This window comes from Crotalus tigris, unplaced genomic scaffold (assembly GCF_016545835.1).
Source record: "Crotalus tigris isolate CLP2741 ecotype Arizona unplaced genomic scaffold, ASM1654583v1 scf7180000024167.7108832, whole genome shotgun sequence".
NCBI classification, from domain to species: Eukaryota; Metazoa; Chordata; class Lepidosauria; order Squamata; family Viperidae; genus Crotalus; species Crotalus tigris.
The window spans coordinates 2,142,410-2,167,194 of record NW_024100417.1 but is presented as its reverse complement, the minus strand read 5'-3'; the positions used below and the strand labels follow the sequence as shown (position 1 = coordinate 2,167,194).

At 41.0% G+C, this 24,785-nt stretch overlaps 1 protein-coding gene across 5 annotated transcripts in view; it reads right to left on the bottom strand.

Annotated features, from left to right (window-relative positions):
* Positions 1-1,233: 1,233 nt before the first annotated feature.
* Positions 1,234-24,785, bottom strand: part of CELSR2 (cadherin EGF LAG seven-pass G-type receptor 2) — a 98,047-nt gene continuing 74,495 nt past the window's right edge. The window contains exons 16-35 of one of the 5 annotated variants that reach the window (XM_039323237.1): positions 24,359-24,460; positions 23,577-23,671; positions 21,712-21,921; positions 20,674-20,857; positions 16,575-16,718; positions 14,973-15,156; positions 14,088-14,255; positions 13,838-13,964; positions 13,342-13,542; positions 12,809-12,983; positions 11,642-11,754; positions 11,001-11,080; positions 10,460-10,586; positions 9,112-9,234; positions 8,137-8,267; positions 7,936-8,024; positions 5,737-5,910; positions 4,832-5,041; positions 3,638-3,881; positions 1,234-3,024 (exon numbers count right to left, since the gene is read on the bottom strand). In XM_039323237.1, coding sequence (XP_039179171.1) covers positions 2,997-3,024; positions 3,638-3,881; positions 4,832-5,041; positions 5,737-5,910; positions 7,936-8,024; positions 8,137-8,267; positions 9,112-9,234; positions 10,460-10,586; positions 11,001-11,080; positions 11,642-11,754; positions 12,809-12,983; positions 13,342-13,542; positions 13,838-13,964; positions 14,088-14,255; positions 14,973-15,156; positions 16,575-16,718; positions 20,674-20,857; positions 21,712-21,921; positions 23,577-23,671; positions 24,359-24,460 — 2,909 coding nt within the window. In that variant the 3' untranslated portion in view covers positions 1,234-2,996. The remainder of the gene's footprint in view (positions 3,025-3,637; positions 3,882-4,831; positions 5,042-5,736; positions 5,911-7,935; positions 8,025-8,136; positions 8,268-9,111; positions 9,235-10,459; positions 10,587-11,000; positions 11,081-11,641; positions 11,755-12,808; positions 12,984-13,341; positions 13,543-13,837; positions 13,965-14,087; positions 14,256-14,972; positions 15,157-16,574; positions 16,719-20,673; positions 20,858-21,711; positions 21,922-23,576; positions 23,672-24,358; positions 24,461-24,785) is intronic. The other 4 variants (XM_039323240.1, XM_039323241.1, XM_039323239.1 and 1 more) reach the window with 4 other exon arrangements.

Genomic DNA, 24,785 nt, shown 5'->3' with positions numbered 1-24,785 from the left:
AGGGAAGTCCTGTGGGTTTTAAATACTCCTTCCTGCTGCAATAACTTCAACAAGCCATATATTAGGATGCCAAAGCAGTTCCTGCCCAGCTGAATCTTATTTCCATATGTATCTCCACTTTGCTTCAGTATGAGCAGTGCGAATTGACCAGAATGGTGTTGAACAGCAATACGGGCTCCAGGTGGAACTTGAGCAAATGGCTCTTTTTTTGTACAGGCTTTTTTGGGTGGAGGAGGGGGGGGTTGTGTCTCCTTTCACTTAACCAGCTAAAGTCAAATGGGTCAGAAGGAACACTCAGTGGAAATAACACAGCAGTAGATCATAAGCTGAAGAAGCTGGTCTTTATCCCCTTTGACCTACTGGAATGGGACAACTAGCCACAGCCAACTCATTGCAGCCAATTTGCCATGGCCAACTCACTACGGCCAATTTGCTGTGGGATAACTTGCCATGGCCAACTCCCCACAGGACAACTCGCTGCAGGACAATTCAACAATTCAATTTATTTAAAATAATTACAAAATTATTTTAGTTTTTGTCACTCACATTTCATTTTGTCCCTCCTTTGGCATCCTTTCTTTCATGATTCTATTTCTTCGATACTAGTGTAACTCTTGTCCTGCGGTGAGTTGTCCCTTGGCAAGTTGGCCGTGGGGAATTATCCCATGGCAAATTATCCCATGGTGAGTTGGCTGTGGCAAATTGGCTGTGATGAGTTGGCTGTGGCAAGTTGTAGACCCGCAACCTACTTAGCGTTGTAGATGCCACTGCAGTGCCAAGTTGACCTTATACAGATTTCAGAGAATCACATTCTATGTGTCAAAACATTCCAAGAAAGGTTTCGGAGTTGGCCACAAAAGGCTAAAGAGTAATGAGCAATATTACTGGAGGTGTTGAAAAGAAAAGCCTAATTTTCTTTCTTTGACAAGCCAGGCCATGACAACAGTCAAGTCTCAATTAACCCCTTATTGTGCAAACCTTGGCTAAGTCAGCAAAGCGCATCAGATTCTGCACCCAGCTAACAAGATTTAACATTGCTATAAAGCATGACCCCAAGGGCTTTTCAGCTATTTAAATTAGAACTCCTTCAGCCATGGTCAAATGAAAAATAAAAATAAAAACACATCAAAGTAACAGTGCCTTCACCCTCCCCAAGCTGCCCCCCTCTTCCCACTCTCCCTTAGCAGAAAAGTCTCTTTTTCCCGGTGAACATTATAAAAAAAGTACTTTCCAAAAGGACCAACATGAAAAATCCCCATTATGAGCAGGCATCAGGCTTGGCTGAGTGTAGAAAAAAATGAAGGCTTCTGAGGCAGAAAGGCAGCAACCTATTGGCATGAGAGCCAGGTGCTTTTGGGAGACATCAAGGCAGCGTTCCTGCTCCAGCCACAGTAGCAACAGGGGGACACGTGCTGACTGGCTGGGAGGAGCGGGAGGCGGGACTTTTTTCTTTTTGTCATTTTCTACGAAAATAATTGCAGCGTGGACTGATGGCTCAGCAGGCCACATCTGTGGTGCTCAACACCTTATGGGCTGCCTCTTGGAGCATTCTGATGGGGCCAAGTTACTGGAATGGTGAGCTGAGCTTGGAGAAGTGGCTGTCAAACAAAGCAGTTAAGAAAGTAACTGTGATCCAAGGAGGAACGTTTCCATTGATGCCAGTGGATAGGCTGGTCCTGTGTCCCTGATCCCACTGCAATCTGAAGCACCAAGGCTGGAGTAAGCAACTTGCCAGAGAAGAACAAGATCCCCAGCTGACGCTAAACTGTACAATCCATGAATGTAGGCAGCATGATAGCGATGAACATCCTGGGGAAATGGCTCTGGGTCTGGAACAAGCCTACTATTTCAACATTTTCTTTAAAAAAGCTTTCCTTAGGCCAGAAAAGTGCAGGTGGCACTAGTGCTGCCCTGCAGAAGAGCAATGTACTTTTACAGCATTCTGGAAAAGTTATTTGGATGATGAATTTCTTTCCTATTCTATAATTGCTTAGTATGGCAAAACCAAGATGTCAGACTCCTATTTTCTGTGTGTGCCGGTGAGCCCAAGACTGAACTGCACCCTGGATTAAATATGCTTCAACTGCACCTTGGAAGGTGTGTTTAGATGCACGCTGCTGGATCGGAAAAAAGCATGACCATGGCCCCTTGACACACATATATTGCAGAGGGAAGCCGGTTGTGCCCTCCAGATTCAACACAAAGGTTCTTAAGGAATGTCTAGCATACAGTAGGTCTCACATACGTTCTCTGCACAGCCAGGTCTGCTAGACCCTCCAGCTTCAATTTAAAAGGTGCTATTTCCCTCCGTCCAAGGAGAAGCCCAGCATGGTGTCCGCCAAAACTGGGCTGATCCTGGGTTGTTACTCAAGTCAAAACTTACAGTTCTTGGTGGCTCCTAGTTGCAGCCATCTTCAAGCACACTGGCCCCTAGCTCCACCCCATTGTCAAATATGCAATGAAAGCATCTGCACAATAATACATGTCCACATGGTGGCTGCTGAGGCTCCCCCAGACCAATTTTGATAACGAAAAAATATATATATTCCAGACACGCAGCACTTCCAGACTGGGCAACAAAGCATGAAAATCCCTGAAGACGTGGAGGTGGTCAAGTTTATGTTCTTTCAGTCCATTTTAGAATGATCCAAAGTGCATCTGTTCAACAAGGTCCGCCTCCTGGAACCTGGTGTTCCCCCCAGGGGGTGGGGGGGCAGGTCACTTTTCATTTGGCACGACATACAGTGGGTCCAGCTCCCTGGGCCAGGCCGGGTTGACGGAGACAACATTCCTCGCTGTGGTTTGAGAGCAATCCTGGCTCCCAGACTGGCCAAACGTGTGAGAGAGAGAGAGTCTGGTGCATGCGACATCAGATTGAGGTTTCATCGCTCCTGCTCAGTGATCAAACACAAAGCGAGACAGGACAGGGGGAACACAAACACATGAGTGTGGTCATGAGCAGGTTTGAGCAAAGCACCCCCCCTGGGGCTCATGTGTTAATGGAGGAAATTAAAAAACAGAAATCTGGGCGATTGAAGCGAGAGGTGAAAGAACAAGAAACAGAGAAGGGAGGAGAGGAGGAGGAAAGGGGGTTAGTGCAAGAGAGCTCAAGAGGAGGTTAGAACAGGATAGCATCCCCCAATGCCCCCTTCACAGTGCTGAGTAGGTTGGCTGAGCTTCCCAGCATCTCACAGGAGCAGCTCAGTATTTCTCAGGGACGTTAAATCTGACATGCTCCTCTGGCCCTTGGGATAAGGTAACCCTGGACTTCCCTTAAAAAGTTCCCTTTCCCACCTAAAGTCCACAAAGGAGGAGATGAATGCATCCTGCCATTCAGATGCTGAGCTACATCCAGATGCAGCTAAGGGGTTGTATTTTCTCCAAGAGTGGGAACCCTCCCCTCAGTGGAATAGTAAAGGATTTTTATAACGCAAACATCAGGAAGAATCTACAGGGACTATAAGGCACAGCCTGGGAATAAAGGAGGAGGGGACAACTATGAAATATAACAAAATGTCAGCCTGAAAGATTGAAAGCACCAGATCTGGCGTGGACAAGAGGCTTCACGCAGGCAGCACGTTGTCACACGCAAACCACCAAGGACAGGCGAGCAAAGAGAAGGCTCAGCCATACTCACTCGGAGCCCGAAGAGTCCTCGTCCACTGTGCCAGTCTTTATGCTCATGGTGATAGGTGTCAGGCCATTGAGCTGCTCCTGTAGGGTCTGTCGGGGTCGGGGTATCCCACCTCCACGGCTGCCATCACTCCCCGAAGAACCATGCAAGGATACCATCCCTGAGCGGCAGCTGGAGAGCTTGTTATGGATGCGCTGGATGCTGCTCTTCTCACTGATGGGTGGCAGGTATTTTTTCTTTAAAATGCCTGAGGGCAAAAGATTCAGAGTAAAAAAAACAAACAAACCATTCCTTGCCACAGTCAGGAAACCAAGGCCAAAGGATCTGACTACTTGTCTTTATGGACAGAGGTGCGGGCTTGGTGATGTTCTACTTGTAAAAAACAAAAGGCAGAGCTGGGTTCCATTTTCATCTATAAGCCTTAAAGGCACCCAGGATCCAATCCACTTGGTAAATTAAAAGTCTTGAAATTAATGACTAAAGACTATCTGGTTTTATATATTTCCTTCATCATATTATCACATCCCATGGTCTTAGGCCCATCCGGTAGCAAGATCTTAAAAGAGATCAGTTTTTTTTTTTGTCTCAGTTATAAACTGGTAACTTGGAGAATCTTCATCCCAGTGCAGTCTTTAACTTTACAAGAATTGCCATTGCCAGATTATCTGTATTTATGTATATAAATTCTTATACATTAGTATTGTGGAGCTTTCTCAACAAAGGCTGCAATGATACATTACTTTTACCCAAAGAGAGCTAGTTTTATTAACAGAAAAAAATAAGCCTAACTAATATTATATCCTTTAATACTATATGTTCCCAGTGCTTTCTCTAGGCCCAATCTTATTTCTAACACACAATTAGATTTGTCGATTAACGGGTTATTAAAAGACTATGTCCTATAAAGCTAAATTCTGTACTATTGTATCACACCTGGGAAAAATGCTTATTTGCAAAACATTTTTTACATTTTTCCGTTTTCTTCCGGTCATACAGAAAGGCAAAAAATTATTTCTCTTAATTCCACATACATGTATTCCATATTTATCTGGTCTGAGAGACTTAAGATGTTGAATTCACTCCTGAATATTAACAGCAATTGCAAAATGCAACTTGGTATTTGGTGTAACCCAAGAGAAAACTGCTAGGGTAAAACAGACCAGTCAGCATTACAGTTCCCAGAATCTAACTTTTTACCTTTCTGGGGCTGAGAAGTGGGGTGAGGCAGTGAGCCCAAGATGCCCTCTCCATTCTCTCTGGCCAACTCCTCTGTCAGTCCCAGCCGGTCATTCTTACCCATTGGTTCTACCCGCAGCGACTCTGAGGCAGGGTGGCCATCGCTCTCACTGGCAGTGGTTACAAAGTCACCTGGCCAATAAGGGTTTCCAGGTCCAGAGATGTTATCTACTGAGAAAGCAGAAGATTGTGGATTAGAATGTCCCTCTATCTGCTCTCCTGACTTTTCAACAGCTGCATTAAAGAACTTAACAAAAGCTACTGGCCAGGGAGATGTAACCAATATAAAAATACATGACCGGACCAGAGAAAAATTATACTGAAGGAGGAGTTTTGTCCTATATTCACTATTCTGGAGTACCATCTTAGTGAGCAAGCTCTGCAGGGTTTCTTCTGTCCCTTTGTCACATAATTACATCTTTAGATCACCTCTTGTTAGCAGCTCTTTACAGCTTGAAAACATACAAGGAGAAGAGACATCAATGCCACTGTTGAGGATTAAGGTAAATTACAGTTTTAAATTGACAGGGAAGAACTAACAATAAAGTAGTTTACATGAACAAATAAACTTTCTCTGGTCGTAACTGAGATTATATTTGTTTTATCTCAATTGACAACTTTGCATAGTTTTAAAGCATCTGCAACTTACAGCAGCTGAACTTGATTACACACTTTACTCAAGCTTTAAAATTCCATGGAATCACTATAGCAATGGTCTCTACCACACAGTCACAGAAATTCTAGAATGATGAAGATGAGTGGAAACATCTTTGTAATCTGGATAAAGTCTGATCTAATGTTAGCTCCATCCCTTCCTCCTTTAGTGCGATATTCCTGGAATAGCCCAAAACCATCTCTAGCATTACCCTTTGGAGCGCTGAGTGCTGGCAGTTTCTCATTGTTAGGACACAGTAAGTTCTCCCAGCAGGGTTCCTTGGGAAATTCTTCATCCTCTTCACTGTCTGAGGAATGGGTGGAAGCAAAGGAACCACTCTGGTCATCCTCCAGAGAGAGGTCACTGTCTGAATCAGTATCACGTTCTGTGCCCAAAAAGTGCAGAGAGAAAGACAAATAGTAATCAGACTGTATTAATAGTGCACCCATTCTTCACTCAACTGTTCTACGGTCTCAAATCATATCCCCTAAGCGGTCTCAAAACATATCCCCTAAGCGGTCTCAAAACATATCCCCTAAGCGGATAGAAGAGGTGTCTGCTTAGGACATACCACTTGATTCTCATACCAAGTAGTTAAATGGTCTCAATTGGTGATTTAAGAACCATCTATACCAGGGGTGTCAAACTGCCGGCACATGGACCAGATGCGTCATGCCGAAACCATGCCCACCCCATTGCCGGCTTATTCCCCAAGTCTATTACTGTATTACTGTCTTCAGTTCAACTAAGAATACAACACACATCATCACTATTTAAAAAAACAACAACTGGCTCCTGACTTTTGAGTCTTTCCCCACTTGTACCTAATCATAACAAATGCATGCCTGGGGAGGAAAGGGCGAAGATTGCTATGTCTACATGATGTTACCATCACTGTGTTTCCAACCCATGAGTGAAACGGACTTATGTTATTTTTAGCTATACCAGTGTAAATGCAGTGTTTCCTTCCTTACTCTTCCACAGTAGAAAGACAATCTCAAGTTGTACAAAATTTGTTGGCTTTGTCTCCCAGGACCTTGGCAAGAAGTGACTAGTTGCATAGGCAGTAGAGGATAAGGATCAGTAATGCAGACACTAAATTCCATGTTGTCGTTTTCTGACAACACCATAATGGGTGAACAGCACTTCAATTCTGTAGGGAAAATCCTTGTGTTCTATGTCACTCTTCGGTGGAAGAGACAGCATATCATCACTTTCAATTCCCTGTTTTCAAGGATCAGTTACATGAAAATTTTCCTGCATCTAAGCCATGCACCAGGAATCAAGCTCAATTTGAAGGTAGCTTTACTTCTTACCCCTTTACTTATCTGTGCCCTACCTTTTATTACTTTTTACAAATAACTCAAGATAGTGAATATTCACCCTTCCTCTTTCTATTTTCCCCTCAACAATAGCTCTGTAAGGTGAGTTGTGTTGAGAGACAGGGACTGGCCCAAAGTCACCAGCTGGTGTTCATGTATAAAGGAGGACTAGAACTCACGATCTCTTGCTTTCTAGCCTGGTGCCTTAACCTCTAGACCAAACTGGTTATCCAAGGGTGATCTTATTGGCTGTGGCAGCTTTTGTTTTATCAGTTTCTAAAGTCCAGGCTAATTTTTTAGTTTCCCAACAATTTGGGAGACTAACAAATAAATCAGAATTATACATCTTCTCATACAACAAATTGTCTCCTGTCTAACCTGTAGTACCCACCCCAAGCCCCCTTTCTATTGTAATTGACTAAATTCACTGAAGGGCAATGGGCTGTCTGCCTTGCCTTATTTATTCCACAAGACGGTTGTGTAGATAACTACAGATTCTTTAACTATGAAGGGTGGAAATAAAAATTTCATAAGGAGTGGGATAGTGTCTATGGGGAAAAAAAGGCAAGTATTCCTCTACAGACATAGGAAGATCCATATCACAATGGCCTGGTTCTCAATTTCTGTATGCAAACAAAGACAGTGCTCATTTTAATCTACTTTTCTCTTTTAGGGTAAATCAGTTTTAGCACAACAAAAGAAATAGAGATTTGCTGTGCAATTCTATGAAGATATCCATGAGTTCCATGGGATTTACAGAATTGCTATGTAATATACTAAGCTGCAACTTTAGGGATCTACTACATCCTCAGCCCTAGCACATATTTAACTTTGACTAGACTCTGAGAAACATGAGGAAGAGGAATTGTCAACTTCTTGTTCACATGTAATCACCATAGCTGTCCAAAATCATAGAGCATTTAAAGAAGTGGAGAGGGGAAAAAAAACAAGAAAAGGACTACATGGAAATGAGAAATACTATATGTAGCTTTAAGAAGCAAATTATAGGGCTATCAACTGAAGCCAATTCATAGGCCCAGGGATGTAGACAGTTCTGTCCAGAACTTGTCCAAATCTCTTCCTCTCACCATTGTTCTGATCCTTGTCCTCCAAGAACAAAGAACTGGGATCTGCAGGCCCAATGTGTACCTGGCTATTGTTCAAGCCAGACTCCTCCCTGTGAACAGAAAATAGAGAATTTGATAGCTGCCAAGGCTCCACAATACAGACAGCAAGACCTATACTATGGGGGCAGGGAAAGAATTAGACCTTCTTTACATTAGCGTTACCTGAGCACAAAAGGGATGTAGCTGTGCTGACTCTTGCCTGAGCGGACAGTGCTATGCAAGGAACCAGTGGAGTCCCCAAATGGTGTGTGGTACAATTGCCCATCCACATAGGTATTGTTGCAAATATAAGCCTGTTGAGATCAGAATAATATGGGAGAAATCAATTAATAGCAGCAGAGAGGCAACAACTAACTAACTTGGTGAGTCTCTTCAATATATATTTTTTTTTTTTGGTTCATCAATTGGACTAAGGATCTGAGTGTTTTTCGTTGGCACAGCTCTCAGTTCTGGACCTCATATCTTTCACTATGCCAGCTTTGTCTCATCTATTTGACCATTCATCTCTTTTATATTAGATGTCTCTTTTCTCAATGCTACCAGTGTGTGTCTTCTCACAGGCATTCATTCACTAGCTGTTCTTTGGAATCTGTTGCCAAAACTCATCTTTGCTATAAGAAAGCAGACCATCTTTTTTCCTGTTATATTCTGGATATAACCACTCAGCAGATGATCTGAAAGCAAGATATAGAATATTATGCACGCCATCTGTTCCAAGAAACACAAAATTCAGAGGTGAATCTCAGCTTTTGTGAAATTACTCAGTTTTAAGTGATGTAGATGGTTGTGAAAAGATGTGGGTGCTCAGGCGATCAAGCCTGGAGATTGTACATAATTTGGCTTCAGTGTCCTACATCATTTTGGGGCCCTCCATAATACCAATAGTAGGAGAATCAGTTAGGCAAAACACGAAAATGTATACACATTTGCTTCATTGCCAGTGGCTTCATTGTCATTTCTTAATGCAAAATATGACTCAAAATTCTGAACTGGAGCAAAATGCCAATTCCAGGTCAAAGTTTATTTTGCCTTTGAAGATCAGTATCAAATTCTGCAACAACATACCCACAGTTTTCTACTCAGAGGGATTATTGGCCCTCAGCGAGAATAGGAAAGAAAGCGCCTTGAGATACTCACTGCTGTCAAGGTAGATTTGGTAGTGAGTGTAGGATCAGTGCTGTGCTTCTTTCCACAAATAGATCTGAGAGCCCTTCTCACTTCTTTGCATAAGATGACACAGAGGAGAAAGATTAAGGGTCCCTATGGAACAATGAGAGAATAAGTAATGAATGGCAACCTCATGGCTTCCAAGCTTCAAGATGTTTATTTGTTTCTTAGACTTATATCGTGTTCTTCCTTCAAGAGCTCAAGACAGCTTCCATGGAGATCTCTTCACTGTATCTTCGCAACAGCAATGCTGTGAAACAGGTTGCGCTAAGAGAGAGAATGACTAGTCTAAAGTTATCAGGATATTTCCATAGTAAAGGGGTTCTTGAACCTGAGTCTCCCTAGTACTAGTCCAGCAATTTAACCATTGCACCACACTGGGTTTCCAAAACATTATAGTAGGGGAAAGCCAGTAGACTAATTTGCAGACCTTGCTTTCTTTTTTCAATCCTATGTGGTTTTCAATCCTATCCTCTTATTATTTTTGTTCCATATATTTCTATGCTGAGAATAACTGCTGCTTTTATTAATAAGACTTGCTCTGGTAGATGTTACCTTGGGGGGGGGGAACAATAGTTGTAAAAAAGAAAAATGTCATTTTTGCATGTTTCCATTATGACCTAGAGAGCTATATTTTTGGTAAACATCCTACTTTAAATCATCATTTCCTAATTATTTAGTGAAACAGATCTCTGACCGAACAGTAGAGTATGAACTTGTTTGAAATCTATACACATTCAAGTATTTGGAACAACAGAGAGAAGTAAAATAACTATTTCTATATATAGTAATAAAAATTAAAATCCTGTTGTTCCATAGGATTATAACACTTTAAGAGCCAAAGAGTTCAAGAATATAAGAACTGATTTTTTTCAAAGGTTTAAAACATGTGGTCAAAGTCCTGTGTAAGTGCTGTTTATGTCTCCCAATACACCTCTAGAATTCTTTCATCCTTTAAAAGACTCCAACCCACTAAAATATCTACCTCTTCTTCCCCTGCTAATTGGAAAGTGCTTGACATGCCTGATACAGCATCATGATCAATAAAATCTGCATGGTCCTTGCTCCAATTGCCAACAGAGGTCAATCATAGTCTAAATGCCACATGAAATTCTAAAAAAAAATAATAATTTTGGCCTGATTCTTCAATATATATTACTGTATGAAATTGAGATAAATGAGTTCTTGGAGAAAAGGGAAAGTGGTGAAAACAAAATTGAATTGGAGGGCTTGATAACAGCTCAGTATTATTGAGCAAATGTGACCGATTTGGGGAGATTCCATACCAATGTGTGCTATATTCCGATACCCAAATTACCTGGAAGCAGTTGAAGCCCACAAAGAGATAGTGGAAGAGGATGGCATCACTGTTAATGGATAGCAGAGCCAGTAACCAGGTGACACTCATTATCAGCAAAGAGATGAAGCCCGACCGTAGACCGGAGCTACAGTAGAGAAAGAGCATAGTCAATGTGGTCTCTCCCACACAACAAGCCCCAGGTCTCATGGGTGAAATATTACTTATGAATAAGCTCCTGGTTCTCTTGGCTGACCCTGGAGCATGGCCTCCACTAACTTTGCAATACTACTTAGCTTTGTACCTATGCAGGACTGATCCCACAATTCCAACAAAAATATTGGAAGCACTGACTATTAGGATACATAAGTGCTAAGTCAGAAAATGGAAAGCAGGAGAAAGAACAACTTAGTAGGGTGAAATAAGATGGAGACAATAATAAGGGTGATAACTCAGAGGAAAGGCACATAGTACCAAAAAAGTAGAGATCACAATGCAGGGACATGGAAGAATAAATACACATAATAGGTGTAAAGTTGTGCGTGAACAATGCCAGACTCACACTGTCCCCTTCTTCTCAAAACCCTGCTGTTGAGCCACACATGTGGCCTTGGTGGCCAGGACATAGAGGAAGACACTCATCTATAGAATGAAAGACAGAAAAGATTAATACTAGATTTCTCTCTGGCTAATAGCGCGTCCTCCCAAACCTGGAATATTTTAAATACTGTATCAGTCCCTCTTCCTTGGCAGTGCCCTTTCCTTGGTCTTGCAAAGATCAGTTCTATTTTATATGTCTTATAACAATTGTATGACTGATTGGGAAACTCAAATAACCCATCATCTGAGGTTCCTGTTGGAGCAAGGAAAGAGCTGCAGTGCTTCTCAGCCTTCCATTGCATCTTCAGTCAGTTGAGCAAGAAGATTGTTTTCCAAGTTCTTCAGGGTGTTTTTGTTGGAAAAATAAAATGGCAGAACTAGACAGTCTTGACACACTGGGTAAATAAAACTAAACCCTAAGGTGAAAAGTAATAGTTGCCATGTCCATCCTAAAGAAAAAAAACCTCTTTTTTTTCTCATGCATTTATAATTTACACCTCACGTAAATCACGAGTAACCTTATGGAACCAGACAGCTACCCCCATTTTGAGAAATGGGGGTCTTTTGCCTTTCCTCCCCATATTCCCTTGCTTCTCTACTCACTGCAACAGCAAAAGCAATGGGACCAGCAAAGCTCCAAATCAGGGTATCATAGATGGAGAGCCAGCAAAAGTCTGGGTTCCCATACCCTTCAGGATCCAGGCCCACAGCAAGTCCTAAGGAGAGTACCACACAAAACAATCAGTAAAGAGAAAACTCTACTCTACAGCATGCTGGAATTGAACTAACAGTGACAGGACATTATTAAGGTATTGGTTATCACCTTTAAAGCCCTTCGTGGCATAGGTCCAGGCTTCTTGGGGAACAGTCTCATCCGGATGGGACTGGCCCACCCCACCTGTGCCAGCACAGTGGGCATACTGAGGATCCCCTCAGCCAAGGAATTTTAGGTGGTGGGATCTGGAAGAGACTTCTCTACCATGGTTCCTGTCCTCTTGAACATCCTACCCCCCAAGATGAGGTTGGCCCCCACCCTCATGACCTTACATAAGAGCTTTAAGACCCTGGTTCTGCCAGGTGGCTTGGGGGACTAATGGGGGAGCTTCACATTGGAGGTGGTTGACTAATTAAAACCTAATCCTGCCTCCCCCTCCCCCCAAGTATCTGTCTCCCTCCTTCACCATCTTGTGTTAATGATTTTACCCTCTGTGTTATTTTATAATTGATTATTTTAATGCTTTTATGTTTTAAATCATCCAGAGTCATTGGACATGAGATGGGCAGCAAATTAAATTTTATAATAAATAAAAAATAATTAATTTAAAAAGTCCAATACACTCTAGCCCAGTGGTTCTCAACCTTTCTAATGCCGTGACCCCCTAATACAGTTCCCCGTGTTGTGGTGACCCCCAGGGGTGTGGCCAAGTGGGTGTGGCCACCAATAAGAGGGAGTAGGACAACTAGGGAAAAGGGAAAAAATGGCAGACAGCATGGTTTGGCGACCCCCGTGAAATGGTCATTCGACCCCAAATGGGGTCCCGACCCACAGGTTGAGAACCACTGCTCTAGCCCTATGTTTAGGCTAGGCCAGTTATATCCTGCTTAAATTGATTCAGTTACCTGTTATAAGGCTAGCAGAGAAAGGAACCACTTTATTTTAATAAAATAAGCTGTTTTCTTTTGAATGGAATAAGGTTCACAAAGGGTAGAATGGCCTCAGAATGTCCATGCCTGTATACCAGATTTTATGATGTTTAGTGCGGACCTCACCTGTGATGAATGCTGGCACACCCCATCCAACCATATAATAGAAGCGCATAGGGCCATAGTTGATGTCTCGCACTTCACTCAGCATGCGGTAAATATGCAAAGCTTCTAGCAATGCCCAGGCAAAGGCACACATGTACAGAAAGTGCAACAGGATGGCAATGACAGTACAGGCAAACTATCATGGAAGGAAACAAAGGAGCAGGATTAGAAACCTGTTCCCAATGTGCACAAAACCCAAAATGTAATGAACCATTTCACTGTATATTCAGAATTCAGATAGGATATCTCCCTGTCTTTGATTCACATTTTCAGGAGCTGCTGCTATTAATTTAAGGCAGTTTTCTTGGCATCTCAAAGGCACCCAAACAAAGAAGGATGCACAGATGCCGGATAACCCTCTGTGATTTGTTGGGGAGGAGTGGGGTATCGTTAGCAACAGATAGTAATTGTTGTATTGATACTTAATACTATATGAACTTGATCTTTTTAGCAGAGTTCCCTGACTTTTCTCTCCCACCCATATAGATGCTTACTGGCAGGTCAGCCTGGTTGATGCCCAGTAGGAAGACGAGTTCAGAAAAAAATAGTGCAATGACTAGGTTCTTGCGGATGCTTTGTTGGTTAGATCGCAGAGTTCGCAATCCAGCCAGGAAGAGGAAAGTAAGCAGGAGGCTGCCCAATGTCACAGCAATGGAGATATATGTGATCGTCTTCAGGGGTAGGATCTCACCATTCTGGGAGGAACAGACAATTTATTAATGGGTACCCATGCATCATATTATTTGGTCTCCCTAAAAGCAAGAGCAATTTGACTGTGGAATCAATTATTTCCCTTTACTAAATGTGTTCAAACAGAGGCTAAAAAGCTACTTGTCTTGAGTTCCAGCAGTGAGCAGGGGGCATACATGATGGCCCAAATACCTGTTCTCAGCCCTAGGAGTCTACCATCCTTAAGAAGCCAAAGCCTAACTTCTGCTACTATGTTATGCTCTCTTCCTATTCTCAAAATAGGGTCCTTATTTTTCTCACCTCTCTGCGGGAAATATCCATCAGCACAGCAAAGCTTGTCATATGGTTACACTGGCAGCTGACATGGGTTTCATTCCTGAAGACAACCTCACAGCCTTTAGCTGACCAGCCACCAGTCCCACTGACCCTGAAAAACAGCAGAGTCAAGATGGAGCTGTCAGCCTGAGGAACCCCGCTCCCAATATCTATTGCTCCCTCCGTGTTCATTATATGGCAATCCCAGACATTTTGCCTGGGAAATAAATCTCACAGGATGGAGTGGTTCCAGAAAACACAAATAGGTTTGGTCCGCTCCTCAGTTTCCAACATCCGAAATTGCACAGTGATGGGTTTCTCAAGGGCGCGTTGCATCAATGCGTCATTATCATGGATGCTGATGCTCACCACTGGGGTGTTGATGATAGGACGCTTGGGAACTCTGTGATGATAACAGGGCATTTATTTATTCATATATTCATCCATCCATCCATCTAGCCATTCATTCAATTTCTATAGCTGCTCAAGTCAGCCAAGTGACTCTAAACGGCTTACAATTCTAAAATTAATTAATAATTAAAAAGCATTAAAATAATAAAAACATCCACACAAAGTACAAACAGCAGCCATGATGATTAATCAAAGCCAAATGACAGGGCCCTTAACACAGAGATCAATAAAATATATTTACTTAAACAGTGTTTCCCTCCTGTAAAGTTGAATTCTGATTACCCTCCTTCTCCCATTTAGTGTATTCAGAATTTGACAGGTCTTCAAATAAAATAAAATCTCTTTCAAATCAAGCTTGACTCTTGGAGATTTAATGATTACACAGATATCCTTTTTTTTTAGCAATACTACAGACGGAGGTTTGCAACTGCTTTAGAGGATGTTTTTTCAATTTCCCAATCTTGGTGTTCCTTAGTGGTCTCTCATTCAAGTACTAGCCAGGATATGTCCTGCTTAGTTTCTAAAACTAGGCAAAGTCAGCCAGGCAAATAAGAACAACCATTATTTGTAACAATAGCTATTGGAATTTTAACAACCTTTTCAATAAACAACATGGAGAATTGGAATAAAACGCAAACATTGTGTATCTAAACATTTCTACAAACTCTACTAATACATTTTCTGCATTGAGGTATGATGCAGGCATTACCTTAGACTCCTTTTATCTGTGTCATACTGCTCTGGAAGCAGACTTGCCAGGTTGCGGTAGATGATCACACTAGCAATGGCCTGGCCCTCACTTAGATCTGGATGTCTCTTCTGTCTTGTCATAAGGGCAGGGTCTTCTTCCTCATTGGTGCCTGGCAAATGCTTGGCACTGGCCACCGAAGATTCTGAAAAGTGAACATGAAACATGGAGCCACATTTTTTAGCTAGAGCAACAGAGTAAACAAGGTTTCACTAATATTTGTTTCCAATATTTGTAGTCTGCTTGTTTGGGAAAACAAAAAAGAACCTAAAGGGCATGAACAGGTAACATTTTTTTCAGGAGATAGTGGAGATTTTCAAGAAAAGATTGGACAACAATTTGTTCAAGATGGGATAAGGTCTCCTGCCCTGGAGTTGAATGGGAAGACCTCCAAGATCCTTTCCAACCTTATGACTTTATGTCTATGTCTATGTTTTATGAACTTATGTCACCATTAGACCACCATGACATAAGACCACCATTCCCTTCTAACAAGTGATTAGAAGCTGTCTGCATACTTGGGCCATCCCAATTCTCCTGGTTTATCTGCTACTTGAAACTACAACTTTGTTGCTCTTGCCTTGCTCCTTCCTTGTCTGGCCCAACAAAGACATTATTGAATTACTCCTGACATCATTTTGATCTACTATGCCAACTCCACTAGTGTTCTTTTTAGATTGGCGATTTTGATAATATCCATAGTCCTATTTGTCAGGGCCTGAAGTTGTCTCTCATGACAAATATATCCTCTTCCCATTCCCTCATACATAGGGAATAAGAATTTTTGGAATTGACATGCTGTGTAACAGGAAAGGAAATATTAACAAGACTTCCTTCTTTTGGTCTCTGTTTTCCACTTCAGCTTCCCATTGGTAGCCTTCCTTTACAAGGAAAGATAATAGAAACTCATCTTCATATGCAATTTAGTCTTTTTCACAGTATTCAGCACTGAATTACATTGACCCATCCAGGAAACTATGAAAAAATAAATTCCTATGTTTGTTACATAACACACGAAACTTATTTGTCAGAACACATGGTGGTAAGGATAGAACCAGTGGTGGGATTCAAATATGTGAACAACCGGTTCTCTGTGTGGATGCCACTTTCATTCTGGGCCTGGGCAACAAAAAATTAGCTACTGGTTCTGCTGAATTGGTGCAAACTGGCTGAATCCCACCATAGGATAGAATGGATAGGTTTCCACATTGCACTAAGCCATAATGTAATTTATTTTAGTGTACTGCCAATTCTGCTGTATTCAGTGAAAGTTGGTAAATATTCTACAGCTTAGTTTACTAAATAAACCCAGTCAATTAAGAACTTTGGAAGTGTCATATAAGACTTCAGGAAAAGGCCAATTGGCTAAAGAAAAGATCTAATCAGGGCAATCTTGTGTATTCTGACCAATAGTCAAGGTATTATAAATGATAGGTTTCTGTGTTAATGCTTCACTCATACTCCAGATAAAAGAACTGGTTGTATTGCCAAAGAGGAATTGTATCAATCAATTCCTCTTCTTTTTCCAATACAGGAATTTTCACCCTCATGCCCAAAACTCACGTTTGCCTTCTGGAGCCTTGAACACACTTTCAGGCAGGATGACAGTAGTTTCTATGTCTGCAGGTTTCTCACCACGGAGTGTCTCATAGTGGGGCAGTTTGGCGCCAGCAAAGTTCATTTTCTCTAGCCTCACCACCGAAATAACTGCCAATGTAAGATACAAATAGATAGAGACCCACATATGCACACACGAGCCATGATGCTTCAAGCCAACTGAGTGGCAGTGTCCAGTTGGACTCTTTTATTTATAACTTTTACTCAGACATGGATGTTTTTGAATGGGCATTTATGTCCCTTTCATTTATCTCCACATACTGTCATAAGTCCTAACTATATACCCAGACCAAAGCAACAAATGCATTAGTTTTCAAATTATCTCATAATGGCAATAATGAAACATTATTTCCAGAATATGCCCACTCATCATCAATTGATGCAATGAAATATTTTTGCCCAGGGCAGAGAAAGACACTCAAAATAAAAAATAATTTTGTTGTGGTGGTAGTTGCTTAATTACTATGTTAAATAAATTAATGGAGGAATCACAAGGTAATGCATTATGCAATGCCACTACACCAGTATACCCTAGACTAGCAACAATTCCTGGAGGTGCTGTGTCTCACAGTATGGCTAACAGGGACTCACAACCCACTTAGCTATGCTAATATGATTTGTAAATGGGGGAAATCACAGGCCCATAATTAGCCATTAATTAAATGAAACTAAGAAACCTCATTTCAGCTCCCTATCATTAATTTTCAAATAATATTCTAGGTGTATCTTGGAATTATTGGACATTTATGGGGATAGTATAGGAAAAGAGCTATAATGCCTGTTTAAATGTTTAAAAAGCATGATAGTTCAGTAGTGTGTTCAATATTTAGTTAAATAATTAATTTAAATCCTTTTGATAAATAAATTGTATTTCTACCACAATTTCCTAGCATTTAGGTAGCATTTAGAGCAAATTATAATTGATTACTCAAATATAAGAACTTATAGAAATTGGTAGCGTCATTTTAAAAGAAATAGCTTCTTATTTATTTATTTATTTATTTTCAAATATTTATATGCCGCCCAATCCCAAAGGACTCAGGGCAGCGTACAAAGTTAAAACAATGATAAAACAATAAAATAAAATAGTCATACCGCAAGTCTGATCATATCCCGGCCCCCCGGGGGCATCAGCCCCAGGCCTGCCGGAACAGGAGAGTTTTAACGGCCTTCTTAAAGGCCGGCAGGGTGGGAGTAGTTCGAACCTCGGGGGGAAGTTGATTCCACCAGGTCGCAGCCACCACAGAAAAGGCCCTTCCCCGAGGGTCCGCCAGCCGACATTGTCTGGCCAACGGGACCTGAAGGAGGCCCAATCTATGGGACCTCACCGGTCTCTGGGAGCTGTGCGGCAGAATGCGGTCCTGTAAGTAACCTGGCCCTATGCCATGAAGGGCTTTAAAGGTGAAATTTGCAAGAAACTACCTTTTCCAAGATGGAGCCTGCCAAAAAACAAATGTGTGCTTCAGCTGTATATATATATATAAGCACAAGCTACCTTTTTCACTGAATTAACTGAAATCCCATAGGCCAGCTTGAAAAACATCACTTAACATCTATGCAGATTAACCCCAAGAATGAGTGGGGAGAGGAATAGTCCAAGGCACTTGCTTGTGGCCTGACAATTAGTGATCCCTCTACTAAACCACCTAGTTTTGACCTGCTTCTCTTTGTCTGGTCAAAATTGAACAGAGTTAGGTGTGATACTGGAAGACATTCCTGGGCCTTGTATCAGTGGGGATGGAAAGATTCCCCTTATTGGGATGGAGGTGCTGATATGCATATTGTGCAAAGTTGTCCATGACATGGGCTCTCTGGTTTCCTAGAAGATCTGCATGAAGAAATGCCAGAGGCGATTGCCTAGATAGCTGAATTGGACATCCAGTTATGAGGTCACTGCCATACCCCCTAGAAGAGTTACTTATCATTACATGGAGAGTATATGTATATTTACTTCTCTTCTATCATGTTCTTATGACACACTAAATAATAATAATAACAACAACAACAATAATAACAACAACACAAATATTGCAGTTTCCTCTGTCAACAATACTAAATAACTCAGGCCATGGCTATCAAACATCAAAAACATCTGTCAGATTATCCCACCTCCTTTACATGGATGATCTGAAGCTGTATGGAAGAACATTATCTGAAATAGAATCACTGCTCAACACTGTCTGTATCTATAACCAAGACATTGCAATGGAATTTGACTTGGACAAATGTGCCACACTTACTATCAAACAAGGAAAAACAGTGAAAACTGAAGGAATCAAGATGCCCCACGAAAATAATATTAAGAGTCTGGATGAGGAAGATTACTATAAATACTTGGGGTATCCTTCAAGCTCACAACATCAAGCACACTGAAGTCAAGAAAAAGATTAGAGGTGAATACATCAAGAGAGTGAAGAAGATCTTAAAGTCCAAACTCAATGGAGGAAATACCATGAAGGCAATCAACAACTGGGCAATTCCAGTCATTAGATACACAGCTGGAATAATGGACTGGACTCAAGCAGAACTAAAAGCAATGGATAAGAAGACCATAAAAATAATGACAATGAATCATGCCCTTCATCCACGCAATGACATCGACAGACTCTATCTACCAAGGCAAATAGGTGGGGTGGAATGTTACAAGTACATCAGATGGTTGAAGAAGAAAAAATGACTTTGGAAGAATATCTGAAGGACAATGATGAAGATACACTGAAGTTAGTATATCAGAAAGGTTTGCTGACTACTGGAGAGACCAAACTGGCCTACAAGAAAGACCAAATGAAGAACAGAACAGAGGTATGGGAAGACAAAGCATTACATGGCCAGTACATTAAAAAGATAGTTTGGAAAGCAGATAATAACAAGACCTGGCAATGGCTAAGAGCAAGAAAGTTGAAGAAAGAGACCGAGGGACTAATTCTTGCTGCACAAGACCAAGCCTTAAGGACAAATGCATATAAAGTCAAAATTGAGAAGACAGCAACAGACAGTAAGTGCCTATGCAAAGAAGCTAAAGAAACAGTGGACCACCTGGTAAGCTGCTGCAAGAAGATCGCACAGACTGACTACAAGCAGCAGCATGACAAAGTAGCAACAATGGTGCATTTGAAGATCTGCAAGAAATATCATTTGCCTACAAGCAAGAACTGGTGGGACCATAAAATAGAGAAAGTCATAGAAAATGAAAATGTTAAATTGCTCTAGGACTTTAGAATTCAAACAGACAAGCACCTGCCACATAACACCCCGGACTTAACAATTGTAAATAAGAAAGATAAAAAAGTCTGGATAGTGGATGTGGCAGTGCCTGGAGACAGCAGAGAAGATAAAAAAAATACAAAGACCTACAAATAGAAATAGAATGACTGTGGCAAAGGCAAGCAAGGGTAGTACCAATAGTAATAGGCACCTTGGGTGCAATCCCAAAACAACTGGAGCACCTCTTGGACTCCACTGACATTGACAAATTTGTCATCAGTCAATTGCAAAAGGCGGCCTTACTAGGAACAGCTTCCATCCTGTAACTGTAATACCATCAATTCAAACATCCACATTTGTCTATCCCAGGACCTTGGTAAGGATTCAATAGGTAGACAAAAATGCCAAATCCAGTCTGAACATCTGGCTGATTGTACGCTGATCAATAATAATAATAATCTCTTTCATTTATCGTTGTTATTCACATGCAGATTAATCCTCTGCAAGTACAGTGGTACCTTGGTACTCATTCTTAATTGGTACTAGGAGGAGCGATGAGTAGCAAAAACAATGAGTACCAAATAAATTTTTCCCATAAAAAATAATGTAATGAGTCACAAGGCAGCTGACATGAACAAGTTCTAGCTTGTGCATTGAGTACCAAATGAACAATGAATACTGGGGGGGGGAAATCATGTCAAAATGTGTTGAGTACCAAACTTGATGAGTTTCAAAGCAGTTGAGTACTAACATACCACTATATAATTATCTAAAATACATAGAATTGAACAATTATTATTTTGCTAATTAAGAGACCTTATTATTATTATTATACTCTCACCAATGTTGGGTGTGATGATGGTGAATGGGTTCAAGTACGTCTTGCGCATGTTCTGGGCCAGAATGCTTGCATAGTCCTCAAAGTGTCTGAGTAACTGCGCTGTGCCACCTTCTGCCTGTTGGATCAGTTCCCAGTGACGCTTGTTGCTGTTGTCCAATAAAGCACTGCCTACCTTAAGCAAATTCTGTAGGACACAAAAAAAAGAATATAAGACAGCTAGGAGTAGCTTCTGAGTACAAAGCTAAAGTAACAGCTTGCTTCAAGGGGCAAGGCTGGGATCCTGTTGCATTTACAGGAAGGCCAAAGAGTTACAAGAATCCATGGCAAAAGGATATTCATTGCTGATTGTTTTTGCAGGGAACATTTTACAATGTGTGTGCCTTTTAACAAACCACATTTATTAAGAAAATAATCTTCACTGGAGAACTAACTTAGGCTTGGTATTTATATAGAATGCTCTGTGGCATTTATTTTTATTGATTTTATTTTTATTTAAAACACCTGTAATCAGATTTTAATCATTTAGGATGAAGAATAATTTGTCAGTTGTCATTCCTTCCATAATGCCCAGCTGAGCTAAACAGATTTGTTCCTCCTTTAAGTATCAGTGAAAGCACCAAACAACTTGCTTCCCTTGAGAGATGCAACAGAATATCTGCCAGTTTTCTTCCACTAAGCCACGTAGTGCTCTACATATTCCCAGGCTCTAAAGCAGTGGTCCCCAACCCCCAGTGTGTGGACCGACATGCCAGAAACCGGGCCATGCAAACAAGCGAAGCCCCATCTGTGGGATGCAGGCAGCACGTGAAATCATGCCCCCTCTGGTCCACGAAAAATCCTCTCTCCACAGAGCGGTCCCTGGTGCCCAAAAGGTTAGGGGGCACTGCTCTAAAGAGTAGACCAGCCTAATATCATCAGATCAGATCAACGCCTGGTATCACCAAAGAAACCCTGGTGTCAAACCTGCTTGCTTGCTTAAAAAGTGTGTACTGCTGACAAGAGTTTCTACTTCATATAAACCTGAGCTGATGGGCTTACCTCAGTGAAGTGAACATCCTGGGTAGCAGCCAAGCCAAAGCCTTCTTGGTTGCTTTCATGCTTCAGAAGCTGAGCTAAGAGCTGAAAAGCTACTTTGACATCACTGCCAAAGAAGCTCTCAGTGTTTTGTGTAGCGTTGCGAAGCTGGAGAGCTACCCGCTGAGACTGCTCTGTATCCAAAAATGATTCATTCCGCAGCAATCTTTCTGCCTGTTCACAGGAAAGATTAAGATATTCTGCAAAGGTGCTTCAACAAAACAAGGTAAATTAACCAAACACAGATTCTACTGGACAACAATTTTTTTCAAAAGTTTTGCTTTCTGAAAACACTTTTGGTGATTATGATAGACCCCTTCAAACTGAGCACAAATATAATTTCAGAATGACTGCATCACGTAGTCTTGAAAAATATGAAATTAACTTTTAATTATTATTATAATGTATTTAACTGCATAAAGATTCTGACATGCTGCAAGAGGTCTAAAATTTTGCTGCTGATTTTCATTTGTAGTCAGTGTCTGATGCACCTTGTTGCAACGTCCAACAGTTGTCAGCCAGCACTGATAGAGTCCAGTGGTCCTAATACCATTTTTTATTTTGACAATGTCTTGGTGAAAACTTTTACCATGTTCATCACTGACAGATTTTTGGGAACGAAGTGTAAATGCAAAAAATGAATCTTCAGTGACACATTGCACTTCATGGTGTTGTATGCTATAAGAAATTTGTCAACCAACTGAATGTAGTTTGGAGCTTTGTAGTTGCTAAGAAAAATCTCAATTATATCCTTAAATGCTTTCCATCATAGAATTTCAGAATTCTGAAAATCTCTTCCTTCAAGTTATAGTCCCAGAGCTAAAAAAAATAACCTGAAAATGTGAGGATTATACCACCTGAAATAGCCAAAAATAAAATGATGGAAATCTTATCGGTTACAGCAGTGGTTCTCAACCTTTCTAATGCCGTGACCCCATAATACAGTTCCCCATGTTGTGGTGCCCCCAAGTGGGTGTGGCCACCAATAAGAGGGAGTAGGACAGCTAGGGAAAAGGGAACAAAATGGTGGACAGCATGGTTTGGCGACCCCCATGAAATGGTCGTTCGACCCCAAATGGGGTCCCGACCCACAGGTTGAGAACCACTGGGTTACAGGCAGCAGCTGCCAGCACTTAAAGAAAAGCAACTCATGAAGAGATAGTTTGTTTAAGCAATCTCTCCACTCGTGAAGAGGAAAAAAAGGGAAAAAATGGGCCAGGCACAGGATAACATGTACTAACTGACTGAGAGAGAGATACACTGTAAAAGTTGTAAGTATGTCTTCTCACAAAGTTGTTTTTTTAGCACCACTGTAACTTCAGATGTAACTTTAAACCTTCCGAGAGTCTCTTCATAAGAGATGGGTGGCATACAAATTTAATAAGTAAAAAATAAATAAAAATGGTTAATGCATGAAGCAATTAGCAATCTACGTCTCCTTGTACTTCTTCGTTAAAAGACAATTCATATTGCCATTCCATTCATCAATCCAGACAATAAGGGAAAGTGATCCTGAGAAAGCTGCTGCTTTCTATTTTTACAATAATGCAGGTTCAGTCTCCACAAGTTCATTGTGAAACAATTTACAAAGAGAGTCAATATTTCCTCCCTGGCTTATAGTCAAGGAATGGTAATTGGCAGGACTGGGGATTCTATGAATGAAACCAACTTCAGTAAGGACAAAGAGCCATATCAAACAGCCATTGCTTTTGAGAATTTTGATGAAATAAAAGTAAACTATTTGCATTTATTCATACATAATGAAGGGAATAAATCCATAGATTCCTGGCTTTGCTCTGGACCAGGAAAAATGAAAGATAAGTACTTACAAAGTCCTTGAGAATAGCAAAAGTCAGTGAGGTGCAGTTGAAGAGATTGGGTGCCAGCCAGCCCTTGTGTTCATCACAGTGCCGTACAGCAGTCCCTGTGGAGAGGAGGAGGAGGAGGAGGAGGAGGAGGAGGAGGAGGAGGAGGAGGAGGAGGAGAATAGTTTATGGGAAAAGTAGCCACAATGTGAAACTTAGCTCACAAAACCAAATACTACGAAATATTAGCTTGCTCAGATTTTCCTTCCTTCCTTCCCTCCCTCCCTTTCTCTTTCTCTTTCTCTTTCTCTTTCTCTTTCTCTTTCTCTTTCTCTCTCTCTCTTTCTTTCTTTCTTTCTTTCTTTCTTTCTTTCTTTCTTTCTTTCTTTCTTTCTTTCTTTCTGAAACACTTTAAACATATGTCTCTCAAACAGAGAGAAGAATTGGATTATACTTGTATTTTCCTTTTTATAATGTGGAATATTCTTTTCCAAGACACAAATCACATTGGCATGATGCTAAGAGGAGAGTATGGCTGACACAAAAAGTGCTCCAAGCAGAGAGAAAAACTCTGTAACATACACTGTAATGTTTACTCCATATCCAAGATTTTTTCTTGAATGATGAGGGCTAGAAAACCATAGGATACCTATTTGAGGAAGACTACTTTCTTTGGCCACCTATAACAAATCATCAAGAAAGTAGGATAACTAAATAATCCTTTATCTGGAAGCATCTAAAGACCATTTAATAACTCAATTGATTACTATATGTACATGACTGCATTCTTAAAGATATTTCATTACCTACAGATCCCCGAGGACAAGGTGCAGCTGCAGGCAAACCAAAGCGGGTGCGTGGCCACCAAATATCAGCTTCAATGGCACGTGGGCAACTATCATAATTCACTGCAAGAAAAAATATTAAGAGTCTGCGTGTATTAATTTACCCTATGCAACCACAGAGTGCTCTTTTCAGCAGGCATATTTAAAAGGGGAGGCAATCAAGACTTAATATTTTTACAAATACTTGCTTTGGAAATAAATTGCATATAGAAAACAGAGGGTAAGAATGCACTCTGATCATATAGAAAACAATAATTCACCTCCAAGAAATCCAATTTGTATGAATCACATGAATCAATGTGATAGTTGTATTGTATTATCCCCTTTAATGGCTGGGCATTTTATAGTTCAGAAAATTGGTGAACAAAAGTAAGGGTATGATGAAGCA